Here is a 14,658-nt window from a genome sequence, read left to right on the forward strand (position 1 = left end):
CTCTTGTTTTATTGCCTTTTTCTTTTCTCTTTCTATTTTTTTAAAATTTTTTTTCCACTGGTATCTCTCTATGTTTATAAAAGTTATCCAATCGGTTCCATGAAGAGAGAAAAAGACAAGGACAATAAGATTTCTACCTGTATGATTGTCCTTGTTTCTCAACTGGGTGGAGAGTCATTCTTCTCCTTGGTTCCCACGGATTTCGAACCTCTGACATACAATGTCCCAGAGAACTAAAACAGACCATACAATTAATGTATGGTCCTTCGTTCCAATATTGCCTACTTCGCGGCGGCTTCCTTCTGTTACTTCTTTTTTTTTTTCCTCTCAAAAACAGAAAAGCAGAAGCTACCGCGAAACGCTAAACGGCCACTTTTCTTGTGGTCACATTGGTCCGCTTCCGGCATCAAATACCAACCCATCATGCTAAATGGACCGCATATTCGAAAGCCCTCACGGATCTTCAAAATTCATTCCCTTTTTTATTGTCGGAAAACAATTTTTATTAATTTTACGTTCAGCTTTTTTTTCTTCTTTTAATTCTATTATCGTATTTTGCCCCTATTCATTTGTTAATTATTATTTTTGTTCCACAATTCAAATTGTTGGAGAAATTTTAATGAAAAACAAGAAAATAGTCTACGACATTAAATTAAATATTAAATTTGAAAAAAAATGAATAAGAAAAAGATTATCATGAAATGGAGGACATTGGTAGGAGAGAAGAATAAAAGTTAAATGTAGAGAGAGAAAAAAATGAGTGAAGAATGATAGAATTAATGGGGAATATGAGGAGAGAAAAAGAGGGAGAGAAAGTAGAATTGGATCGAGGATAGAGAAAGAAGAGGATCTCTGAGGTGACACTGCCGAAATATGTCTGATCGGCATTCCTATGACTTTTTTCCTCCTTTGTCGAGAGCGGCGTCACTATGTCATCGAGAAAGACCGCCGACGCCACTGCTACTACCACAGCGCGATATCATTGATTTCCTTCAGGTTCTACTAATAAGAACCTACTGTCTAACTTGTAGATTCATTGTCAGCTCTCGAATGTTGAACATTTGTGATTCTGAATGTTGCTAATTTCAACCAATTGAACGTCAATTGGAATTTGAACCTACTGGACGTTTAATTTAACTGATAATTGAACTTCAATTGGAATTTGAACCTATTGATAATAAAATATCAATTGGAATTTGAATTTACTGTAACTTTAATTTAACTGATAATTGAATAACAATTGAAATTTGAACCTACTGCTAATAAAACATCAATTGGAACTAGAACCTACTGGAGCTTGAACCTAACTGATGATAGGAATTAATTAATACAATTATTTATTTAATTAGGATTTAGACCAATTCGAACCTACTGGAACTTGAACCTAACTAATAATTGAATATCAACTAAATTTTGAACCAATTGAAACTTGAACTTACTGTTAATAAAAAATAAACTAGAATTTGAACAAATTTTAACCAAACAATTAAAAATTAAACCAACTAAAACTTGAACTTTTTAATAAGAAAGTCGTAATTAGAACCAACTGGAACCTACTAAGTACTAATATTTAAAAAACCAACTGAAAATCGAACCGATTAAAATCAAACAATTAAAAATGGAACCTACTTGAACTTGAACCTAACTAATAATTGGATTTTAATTGAATTTTAAACCAATTGTAACTTAAAGCTTGTAATAATTCATAATTATTAGAAATTCAAACCTTCTGGAACTTGAACCTACTGATAATAAAAAATGAATTTGATTTTGAACCAATTGTAATCAAACAAGTAAAAATTTAATTAACTGCAACTTTAATTTCTTAATAAGAAAATATTAATTTGAACCAACTGGAACCTACTGATAATAAAAAACAATTAAAACTTGAACCGGTTAAAATCGAACTATTAAAAATAGAGCCTACTGGAACTGGAGCATAACTAATAATTGAATATTAATTAAATTGTAAACCAATTGGACCTTGAACTTTGTGTTAATTTATAATCTTTTGGAATTTGAACTTTAAGTGATAATTGAACGTCAATTTAATTTTTAACCAATTGCAACTTAAATCTAGTGATAATTTATAATCATTTGGAATTCAAACTTTCTGGAACTTGAACCTACTGATAAGAAAAAATTAACTTTAATTTAAACCAACTGGAACCTACTGATAATAAAAAATAAACTAAAATTTGAACCAACTGTAACCAAACAATTAAACATTGAAAACTTTTTAATAAGAAATTATTATATTGAACCAATTGGAACCTACTAAATATAAAACAACTTGGACTTACTGGAACCTACTAATAATAAAAAATTTTAACTTGAACCTACTGGAACCTGCTAATAATAAAAAATAATATTTGAAGCATCTGGAACCTACTAATAATAAAAAATTAAAACTTGAACCTACTGGAACCTACTTATAATAAAAAATTAATACTTGAAGCTTCTGGAACCTACTAATAATAAAAAATTAAAATTTGAACCTACTGGAAGCTGCTAATAATAAAAAAAATAATACTTGAACCTTCTGGAACCTACTAATAAGAAAAAAATAAATCTTGAACGGAATAATTAAATTTTTTTCGTTTCAAATGTCATTTAATACAATTGAAAATAGAAACAGTAAAGAAATTTCGATTTTGAAGTGAAATAATATAAATAAAGATTTAGTGGTTCTGATAAAAGAGTGACGAGAATAACCTGCTGAATAAGAGAAAGAAAATAATAATACATAGAAATTATCATCATCATCAGAGTGACAAATGATAGTTGGCTTTATAAAGGCGAAACGTCACTGGAGCAAAATTAATATTCATATTCACGGTCGGACCATTTATTAGGCCTGGTGCAATACCAATAACCTGACCCCTGCGAGCCATTCAGGGGTTGTGTCAGACTAAACTTCCATTGGGGGCGATCTAAACCCCACGTGCTCGGTATTTAATTATCAAGAATGGAGGGTTGTCTCTCGTGTACGAGGCATCGCAAATGCTCTATAATGTCCTGTTGGGGTCCTTCGGAAATGTCCAAATAACCAGACATTTACATCTCCAACAATTCTCAATTGCATTATTATTCCGTTGCGTTGCGTTGCGTTGACTACTTCTATAAATATACTCTAAATATGCTACTTTTGGAAAATAGTTTGAAAATCCTTTTCCTTAAAAATAAAAATTATGGATTTCAGTTTGACTTTCACTTTCATTTTCACTTTAAAAAATTTTTGATTTTCACTACAAAAAATTTTTTAGCCCAAAGTGAAAGGTAAAAAATAAATTACGCAGTCGACCCTTAGTCTAGATGAATTTAAAAGAAATGAATGAATAATGAATAAAAAAGAATAAATGAAAATGTCAAAGAGAAAATAAAATCGAAAATGAAAGTGAAAATGAAATTACACAATCCACCACCTGGAAAACTGTCTAGTAATTAAAAATTAATAAATTCAATTCCAATTAATTAATTTAATGAATCAAGAAATGTGCAAAAAATGCGGTAAATTATGGAAATTGAGATTCTCTTTTTGAGAGTTATGGTTATTTTCGGTTAGTTTGGGATTATAAGTAAAAGCAGACTTCGCACGTGTCCATGAGTGATGTTGAGCATTCATCACCAGCTGTATTTGATGATATATATCAAATATTTGTGTGGTTCAAAAAAAAAAAAAAAAAAATGTCGCCAAATTGGCGACAATGTTGTACAGAGAGGCACGACAAAAGTCCTGGGGGAAATTTCATGTAGAAATGTGTACATATATTCTCACTTTGAAGTGTGATAAAGAGAGAGGAGAAAAAAAATAAGTTTTAAAGCAAAGTGTTGAACCACCACGTGATGACCACGTGGTTTCCTGTTTGGTTTTTCCACGTCTAGCCAGCACATGCTTGATTGCGTAACAAAGTGCACAAATCATAAAGCAGCCCCCAAGAAACTCATCAGACTGATTTATTATACTCAACAGAGCAATGTCCTATTTGCGCATTCAATTTGAGATTCACTCAGGCTAGTGAATATCCTGCCCTGTTGGATCGCGAACAGTTTTTTTTGGGGGGGATCTCGTTTCCTTGGGAAGGTTTCGTTCAAAAAGGTGAAGAAGTTAAGATAATCAGAGTTTTTCTCCAGATATCAAATTGAGAATTTTTTAAAAATTTTTGGATAATTGAAATTGTATCAAAAATAATTGAATTCCTAAAAAGAATTTTATTATTTATCGAAAATAATTGAATTCTTGTAAAGTATTTTATTATTTATCGAAAATAATTGAATTCTTGTAAAGTATTTTATTATTTATGGAAATAATTGAATTATAATTGTAAATAATTGAATTCCTATGAAATTTCTATTATTTATGAAAATAATTAAATGTTTGCGTAGAAATTTTTTTTAACAAAGGCAGAATTAAATAAGATAGCAAAAAAAATAAAAAATGAATAATCAATGACTCTGCACTTTGAAATTCGGAAATTCTTTCATAAGACACTAATACTAATAATAACTAATTTAGAATTCTAACCACGCTCAAAATTGTTATAATGACACGAATAAAGTGATAGAACTGAAAAGATAAAATAAAGATACGATCAAATTCACATATTTAAAGATTAAACAAATGTCATTCGAAAAAGTACTCTTTAGTACCTTATAGAATTCTGATCCTAAGATAAATCACAAGTTGAATCCAGTTTTAGAAAAGGAAAGAGTGGAAAAAAATGAATAATAAAAGCAAAGAAAAAAAAAAAAAATTTCAACTCTACAGGAGAAAAGAAAGAGTTGATATTTGAGTTTTAGAGGGAAAAAATTTACCGTCAGTTATGGATGACAGCGAGGAAGATTTTGGTAATTAGAAGAGGGCGAGAGGACGGAGGGCGTCGGGGCGCCCAGTAAATCTTTTCCGTCTTCTCATTCCCGCTATCCTTTTATCCGCGGAGAATCGAGCTCTCTCTCTCTCTCCTTGTTCCTTGATTCCCAGTCGGCCAACAAGATTTATTTTATTATTTGCTAGATTTACTGGCGGCTACCGTTTATTGGAATCCTCTTCTCTCTCCTATATCGATTGATTATACAACATTTTAACGATCCAAAAATTATGAAACGAGAATAATAATTATCTTTCATTTTGCAATTAATTAATTATTTTTTTTTTTACTTTTTGGAATTTTTATTTCTCAAATTATTTGAATTGCTTTTATATTGCTCGAATTTCTAATTAACACATTCCCGGAAGTATCGTTTATAAATTTCCTCTCAGGGGATTTCACTTTCACCGAGCGCGCATGTCATACAGGGTATACTATAAATTAAAAGTTTTTGCAATTTTTTATTAAACTAGTTAATAAATTATAAATTAAAAATTTTAAAACAAATTAAAAAAGAAAAAAAAATGTAATGAAAAATTTTTTATTGTTAAATAATCTATCAATTTACTTTTCTTTTTTCTTTCTACTTTTTCTTTTGACACTAAAAATATTTTTTTCCAAATTGTGATAAAAAATCCGATATTTTCCATAGAACATAATTTTTCGTGTTAATTCCTTCTTGTTTCTTTCAAATTTCTTCAACGTCAATTTTTCTCCGCTCGAATGAAGCCAGAAATCTGGAATCAAAATCTAAGGCGCACGTGTTGAGGAAATCGATAAGCATGATCGAGAAACAGATGTTTTAACGCCTTTTTCCTTCGCATTTCAAAAATGACAGTGACATTTTCGAAAAGATTTTTTTCACAAAAATATTCTCGCTAATGAATGCGGCAAACTTCACCCTTCGAAAAATTATCCAAGGGAGTAAATTTCTGAAAAATTCTGTTTTTTTAGCAAAAAAGAAAATTATTAGAAGATTTTAAAGAATTTATTGAAAAACAAATTTATTAGAAGATTTTAAAGAATTTATTAAAAAACAAATTTATTAAAACATTTTAAAGAATTTATTAAAGAACAAATTTATTAAAAAACAAATTTTTTTTTAATTAAATATCTCTATTATTATTATTTAACTTTAAAATGAAGGAAAAAATAAATGTGACGCGCTTTTTATTTTTATTTATTATTTTCAAAATAATTATATAAGAATTATTTGTTATTTTAATAAATGTGACGCAAAAAAATAAAAAATTTGATGAATTCTAATGAAAATAGTAATTATTAAACAATATGATAATTAATAATAATAATATAAATTTTCCTTTAATCGTAAAGAGGAAATTTCATTAGACGAACAATTAGCTGAAAATTTAATGACATGTCAAGAGTCCTTTCTATAATCTAATCGAAAAGATAAAATTCCAGAAGATTAAATTCTCCTTTCTTATTACGTACTCGATTAACCCTCCCGGCTTTAAGAATCAACCCTGTAATTTAAATAAATGCGTAATTAACATCGTGCGCAATCTCTAGACCACTGTTGTCTACCTACTGAACGGGGAACGAGATTTTATTATTTATAATTCGTTTCTATAATATTTTATTTACAAGTAAAATTTACTAATTAATTCGTAGAAATTACAATTTATTAGTAAAGTTTACTAATTCGAAAGCAAAAAAAGTGACTGATTTTTTCCCAATAAATTCAGTTTTTGCTTTTAAATTACTAATTTTTGCTAATAAATAGTAATTTCTACTAATTTATAAGTAAAATTTACTAATTAATTTGTAGAAATTACTATTTATTAGGTAAAATTTACTAATTCAAAAGCAAAAATTTGCAATCACTAATTCAAATTAGTAAAAATGTTTACTAATTCCAGAGAGTTATATAATTAATAATGTTAAATAAAATATTAAATACTGCTCCCTAAGTAAAATATTGCAGAGATTAATTATAAATAAAAAATCTCGTTTTTCGATTAGAAATAGTAAATTCTACGAATTTATAGTAAATTTAGTAAATTTTACTTGTAAATTAGTAAATTAGTAAAATTTAAAAGCAAAAATTGAATTTATTGGTAAAAAGTCAGTCACTAATTTTTTTTTTTTGCTTTTGTATTAATAAATTTTATTAATAAATAATAATTACTAAATTTTACTAATAAATGATTATTTCTAGGAATTAATCAGTAAATTTTACTTGTAAATTAGTAGAAATTACTATTTACTACCTATCAAAATTTAGTAATTCAAAATCGGAAAGTGAATTTATTGATAGAAAGTCAGTCACTTTTTTTTTGCTTTTGAGTCAGTAAATTTTACAAATAAATCAGTAAAAATTACTATTTTTTAGCATAATTTACTACTTAAAATCAAATTGCAGAAAAATCAGTTACAAATTCAAATTAGTAAGCAATTTTAATTAATTGAAATATAGAGAAAAAAAATTTTTCTTTTTAATTAAAACAATTTACTTGTTCTCGTTCTAATTTTTTTGACTTCGTATCTTAGGGAAAGTGTTTTATTGAAAAACCAATTGTAAAAAATTTGAAAACCATTTTGGAAATAATTAATAGTTTATTCAACATCTATATATATATTTATATAATCGTAGCAAGATAAGCATCACGTCCTTTAATTTTTCATTTTTTTTGTACAAAGTCGAAAATTGAATTGAATATTAAACTGAAAAAATAATTAAAGAAAATCAAATTACAAGATAATACATTAAGGAGTAATATTGGACAGACAGTCATATCAAAAATTTTCTTTTTAATCTTCATAAATTTGTATTTTTAAATTAGAATTAAAAGAAGAAGAAAAAAATTTTTTTAAACAGAAATACAAAAATATGAAAACATTGGATTAATTTTTAATTTGACTGTCTCTCCACTTGCCTTTTAATTATAATACTTTTTAAAAAAATTTAGAACTTTGCAGCGATCAGTAATTAGAAAATTACAATAAAAATAATTAATAATTAATAATAATAATAAAAATGATACAATAATATTGATATCTATATAATAATAATATTAATAATAATAATATTCCTAGTAATAATAATAAAATAATAATAATATTTATAGTATTTATAATATTTATAATATTAAAAATAATAAAAATAATAATAATACAGCAATATACATAGCAGTGTATGGCAAGATCATTGGTCAATAAATACTTCTCTCGTCTTTTAAAAACTAAATTCGTAGAACAATATTTCACTTAACCTTATTTACATAAGGAGAGAGGGTAATGTCTTTAAGACATCCCAATTATCTCAATACTTTTTTTTATACACACTATTTGTCTAGGATCATCTTATATTTTATTATATCATCTATATAGAGGAAAAAAATAAATTACCCCCAAAAAACAAAATTTCCTTCTTCAATATTTTATTTTTTCACGATTTAAAGAAGTTACAAATTTGAAAGTTTAACAATAGTATACAAGAAAAAATAACAAAAAAAAATAATTTGAAAAATTTCTTTTATAAAAGAAACAAAAAATTCTTCTTTTGAATGTAACAGATTCTCTGTTAGATATTTTTAAATTTAAAGAAAGAAAGAAAGAATTTTATACAAGAAAAGTTTGCAACAATATTCTACTCTTTAGTTTTGTTTTCTCGTAATTAGTAGAAAATTGTAAACAGATTTTTTTTTCTTTTGAACAAATTTTCTTAGTAACTATAAACTAGAAATTTCGCTCGATTTTTTTTCGGCTAGCAGCATATAGTCACTAAGGTATTAATAGTGCGCGCGCAGTTTTTTTTACTATTTAATAGTAGTTTAAATTCACGCTACAGTAGAAGAGCCTTAAAAGATTTAGTTAACATTATGTACAATTTTAACGCTTCCATTTAAAAGTATAACAAAGTCTTTTTTTTGTCCGTTCCACCCCAATTATCACTCTCTTTATATATTAATTACTTTTACAATTTTTAATTTTTTTTTAGTTTTAATTTTAATTAATAATTTTTTTTGTAATTTTTTTCGTTTTTTAATAATTTTTGACGCGCTCCAAAAAAAGGTACCTAAAAGTAAATCTAAGGTTATGTTTGTGTTACTTTTAGCTAATAATTAAAAGTTTTTTTTTCTTACGTAAATTTAAAAATAGTTTTTATTGAATATTTTGGATTTAACAAAGACTTGAACAATAATTTAGTAATTGTAATTAATTCTCTTTCTGTTTTTTTACTTTAAAAATTATAAACATAACCTAAAAATTTTGCTTCTTACCTTTCTTGGGAGCGCATTAAATTTAGTAATTGAGTTGGAAAAAAATTTTCCAACAAAATAAATAAGAAAATGATGAACAAAACCTTCTATTGTGGGAGAAATAAATTAACTAAAATGTAAATTTTCCTTTTTTTTGAGAAAATGTTTTTTTTTCTTTTCACTTTCTTCTTTTTTTTTTTGAAAATGAAAATCGAGGCGAAACTTATAATCAAGGACGGCGAGTGAATCAATTATACGCTCTTTGTATCAATAATTTCTACCTAATTTTTTCCTAATTACCAATTTTTGACTTTATCGGTCCTTTATCAGTCATTAATGGACCGAAATACTGGCACTCAATTCTAGAACCAATACATATCTTTGGAATCTTGAACTTGAGACTCGAGACCTGAAACAGAAAACGAAAATTATTATTAATATTATTATTATTATTAGCATTATTATTTTTTTTACATTTAATTTACAAAAATGTTAATATTAACATTATGAAAATTTTTTTAAATATTTCAATTCTTTCGAGAAATTTTATTAAAATTGCATTGAAAATTTATAATAATTTATAATCTATAATTTATAATTTATAATTTATAATTTATTTAAATTGTATAAAAATTGTAGGACTAAAAATAATTGAATTCTTGTGTAGAATTTTGTTAAAATTTTTATATATATAAACAATAATTTTTAGTTCTTAATTGCTACAAGAAAAAAAAACTTTTTGCTTTTAAATTATGAAATTTTACTTAAAAATAGTAACTTCTACTAATTTTTTAATAAAATTTATTTAAAAAAATTTACTAAAAGCAAAAAGTCAGTCACTAATTCAAATTAGCAAACATTTTTACAGTTTACTAATTCAAGTTTAGAGAGTAATTGAAAATGAAAAAGTGATTTATAAATATACTCTGAAAATAAATGTTGAACAAACAATCGGAGAGAGATTATTCTGAAATAATTCATAAGTGATGTGCGAGTGCTTCTGAAGAGGTATAAAGGAGAGAAAGAGAGAAAATAAGAGAATAAGAGAGAGACAGAGAGAGGTGGAGAAAAAAAGGATAATAATCTTGAGCTGATGTATAAACTGGACAAGTACTTGTCGAAGAATTATTTATCGTCAAACCGTTGGTCGAAGGAGAAAGTAACTTTTTTGACGGATGCGAGGGTGCAGAACTGGTGATGGCGCCTGCTGAGCAACACGCTCGACTGGTTTAGATGGACACAGTGTATGTTCATATAATGTCGAGAGATTGAGCAGTTGAGATCTCATGCGTCCTTTATGACAGCGCCACGCATAGATCTAAATTTTATCTCAAATCTCTCGATATATCCCCCGGGCGAAGATCAATTCAAATGATATTTATTCGTTGGCGCACTGCGTCTTCTCTTTCAGAAAAATCTCACGATCCAAAGTGTCGAAACAAAAGACGAAAGGATTTTTTTCCCCTGGCCTTTTGTGTGTATGCGTGTCCGTTATAACTTTGCATTCTTCACAGCTTTTGTCTTTTCAATTAGTCAATTATTTATTGACATATTATTCTCTCATGTAGAATCATTCTCAATTTTTTATCCGCATTACTCTCGTAACTATTTCGTATTTTATTTAGTTCTAGTTTTTGGTGATGCACTTACCGTTGCACTTGGCTTAGGGCTTACACGGTAAGTGCATTTAATTTTGTAAATTTCGTAAATTGGAATTTACTGTCGTAAATTTTTGTTTCTTTTGCACTTACCGTGGCAGTTACCGTTGTGCTTATACGGTAAGTGCGTTTAATTATGTAACTATTATTGACGGTAAGGACTTTCGACTGCTGTAATTTACTATAGAAAATTTATTTATTATCATAAATTTATTTACCATTTATTTTGCACTTACCGTGGCACTTAACGTTGTGCTAACACGGTAAGTGCGTTTAATTATACTTTTCGACAAAAAGTACTTTCGACAATTGTAATTTACTATCGTACATTTATTTACTATCATAAACTTATTTATCATTTCTTTTGCACTTACCGTGGCACTTAACGTTGTGTTTACACGGTAAGTGCGTTTAATTATGCAAATACTATCAACGATAAGTACTTTCGACAACTGTAATTTATTATCATAAATTTATTTACTATTTACTTTGCCTGTTTATTTTTGCGACTTACCGTTACACTTGTGCTTACACGGTAAGTGCATGTAAATGTAAATATTATTGACGAGTAATTTTCTATCGTTTTGTTCATTACTTATTTCATTTATTTATTATCGCAGTTGTTGGTTATTTAAAAATTTTAGTAGCAAACAGACGGTAAGTGTAGTCTATTGCTTGTGGAACAAGTGAGACCGATTAAGAGTATAATCTCGTTAATTAGAATTTATATTTCTCCCTTTACACTTTATCGAGAATCGACTGTATAAATTTTTGAAAAATCGAGAAATAAACTAAAACATTTTTTGAATAAACATTGTTATTCCTACATAACGAGTTATTCCAAAGTTTTCTGTGTATATCTTTACGCTTTGTCGGTGCGTCTTCAGAAGTCAAGAGAACCCTCTCTCTTTCATTGTTGTTTGAAATGCTCTCTTTGATATTAAGTTACTGTAGTTGAGAAATTCATAACCCTCCAACAGAGAATTCTAGATTTCCGTAAATGTCATCATCGTTTCCCATGTTATATAGCTCTTAGACATCAAAGTCGCTTCTTTGAATATGTCAATTGAAGAAAAATTGAAAAAGAAAATATTTCGAAAAATTTACTATCTACATTTATTATGTATTTTAAAATTACAATCATTTTATTATTTAAAATCATTAAAAATGTATTTTTGTAAATTGCACTGTTTTGTTTGAAAATATATATTTTAGCCCAATTTTTATAAAGTGACTTTAAAAATAGTTAATTTCTAAAATTTATTATTAAAAAATTTATCAATTTCTAGTTTATAATGAAAAAAGATATTTTAACCCAGTTTTTTAGTGACGTTTCTGATTGAGAGGAGAATAAGATTAACCTGCACCCAATACCTGATTTTAATTCTTACACTCGAGCCCCAATTTAGTGGAATTTTAATATCGGGTCCACTAAAACGGGGTTCGAGTGTAAGAATTAAAATTAGAGCAAAAAATTCGCTATTAAAAGCAACAAAAATGTGGAACTTTTTGTCAAAGAGAACTTTCGATAATTTAAATACTAAAGCACTCGAAAGATATGTTGAAGGATGATTTTTAAAATCGTCGAGGTTTTTATTTATTGAATGTTTTAAGTACATTTCTTTAATAAAGACTTCTGAAATTAACTTCAATTTATCGAAAGTAAAGATTGAAATTAAATAGACAAATAAAGTTTAATTATTGAGAGATTACTGCATTTCACATTAGTGGACGCAGATTGGTAATTCTTTGACAAATAAATCGAGGGGTTGATTCTTGTCTCGCGTGTGACTTGGCAAATAGTGTAGCAAGCAAACTAATAGCAGTATTGTTTAGGTCATGCGACACCCTAATATTTTCCAATGGACCCTTCGTCCTTCCTTTTTGTTCTCATCGGATAATGTTCCGCATACTTGAACCTCCTACAAAGTAGAGTCTCTCTCTCACGTCAAATATTAAATTTCCTTTGCCCATAAACACTTTCTGGTCATTATAATCGGTATCTGCGGTATTTATTAGATTTTAGAAATTTATCCGCCGCTCCCAGGAAGATTATTATAAATCATTATCCTTATTATTCCCTCGTAAACACACTAAACTATAAAATTGCGATCACTCAATTTTAATTTACGAGCGAAAATTATTTTGATATTTATAATACAAAAATTTACTCCATCTATAACAAAGTAATTAAAAAAGTACATAGTTTTTTAATTACTTTGTTATAGATAGAGTAAATATAAAATTTGACGTATAAAATATTTTTGAGCATAAAGAATGTATTTACATTCCTATTAAAAAAGAAAGAAAGAAAAAAAAAATTTTATAAAAGAAAAGAAAAACTATAATGAGAAATTTATCAGGATTTTTTTTTCACGCGCGTTCACTTTTTTTTACCGTGAACGTTTCCCTTCACGACGACGTTTTCGATCATTTTCCGGATGACCGAACTTTTATCGAATAACACTCGAGACCCTTACACTTGATAACACTCGCTTTAACATCTTTCGAGTGCTTTGGTATTGATGTTTTTTTATACAAAAGGGGCATTCATTTAATAGCCGCGTGTCGCCACGTGCTTCTAAAAGATCAAAAAATTCAATAAACTGCAACTCAGGTAGCAAAAGATGGGTACATGCGATTTTAACTCTAATACACTTGAAACTCACATCACCCTTTATCGTATATGTTATAATATCAAACTAATATCATAATGTATTCATTTTTCATAATGTATTCATGCAATATATTAGTCACTTAATTTAACTTGTATTACAAGTGTTATTATTCCAGAATAAACATAATCGACGCGACGGTAGCACTTACCGTATAAAATTAAAAAATTGAACGTAAATGTTATTACTGTTAATATTTGCCAACCAACATAATCAACGGTAATATCATTTATGTTTCAAAAGAAAAAATTATTAAAAATTGTATTTAAAATAATTGATTTCTTTCTAACAATTTTATTAAAATATTTGAATACAATTGAATTACTGTGAAAAATTCTAATATTTTTGTAAATAATTGAATTATTTACAAAGAATTTTAAAAAAAAACATTTTTTTAAATAATTGATTTTTTCGAGGAATTGAAATTAAATTTTTAAGAATAATTAAATTTTTTGAGAAATTCCAGTACAATTGTATTAAAAATAATTGAAATCCAGCGATGAATTTTATTTTTAAAATTTTCAAAAATAATGGAATTTCTGAGAAGAATTTTATTATTTATGAAAATAATTGAATTATTGCGAAAAATTTTATTAAAGTTTTCAAAAATAATTGAATTTCTGAGAAGAATTTTATTATTTATGAAAATAATAGCGAAAAATTCTATTAAAATGTTTTAAAAAAATTGAATTTCTGTGAAAAATTTTGTTATTTTTGAAAATAATTGAATTCTTTAAAAGACATTTATAAACATTGTTTTAAATAATTAATTTTTTTCGAAATATAATAAATATTATGAAAATTTTATTTTGAATAATTCAATTTTTATGAAAAACTTTATTTGTGAAAATAATTGAATTTTTCGTTTAATTAATTAAAAATAGTATTAAAAATAATTGAAATTCTTCGATGAGTTTTATTATTTATGAAAATAATTGAACTCTTGCTTTGAATTTCATCAAAAATTTTTTTAAAAAATTGAATTTCCATTAAAAATGTTATTATTAGTGAAAGTAATTGGATTATTGTGAAGAATTGTATAAAAATTTTGTTAAATAATTGGTTTTTTAGAAAGTTGTTTGAAAATTCTATTCTAAATTAATTGGATTCTTGTGGGACTTTTATTATTTATGAAAATAATTTAATTTTGAATGAATTTTATAAATTTTTTTTTAATAATCGAATTCTTTTGCGAAATTTTGTGAAAATACGAGATATTGGAAATAATTGA

At 26.5% G+C, this 14,658-nt stretch overlaps 2 protein-coding genes across 4 annotated transcripts in view; one reads left to right on the forward strand and one right to left on the reverse strand.

Moving 5' to 3' along the window:
- LOC122501985 (blood vessel epicardial substance-like) overlaps window positions 1–14,658 on the forward strand; it is a 187,111-nt gene that overhangs the window by 161,177 nt on the left and 11,276 nt on the right. The window lies entirely within an intron of this gene.
- Window positions 9,387–14,658, reverse strand: part of LOC122501990 (protein vestigial) — a 113,506-nt gene continuing 108,234 nt past the window's right edge. Inside the window, exon 6 of the mRNA XM_043611815.1 lies at window positions 9,387–9,503. Within this exon, the coding sequence (XP_043467750.1) occupies window positions 9,457–9,503 (47 nt within the window). The 3' untranslated portion in view covers window positions 9,387–9,456. The remainder of the gene's footprint in view (window positions 9,504–14,658) is intronic.

Source organism: Leptopilina heterotoma, unplaced genomic scaffold (assembly GCF_015476425.1).
Source record: "Leptopilina heterotoma isolate Lh14 unplaced genomic scaffold, ASM1547642v1 Lhet_22, whole genome shotgun sequence".
Taxonomy (NCBI): domain Eukaryota; kingdom Metazoa; phylum Arthropoda; class Insecta; order Hymenoptera; family Figitidae; genus Leptopilina; species Leptopilina heterotoma.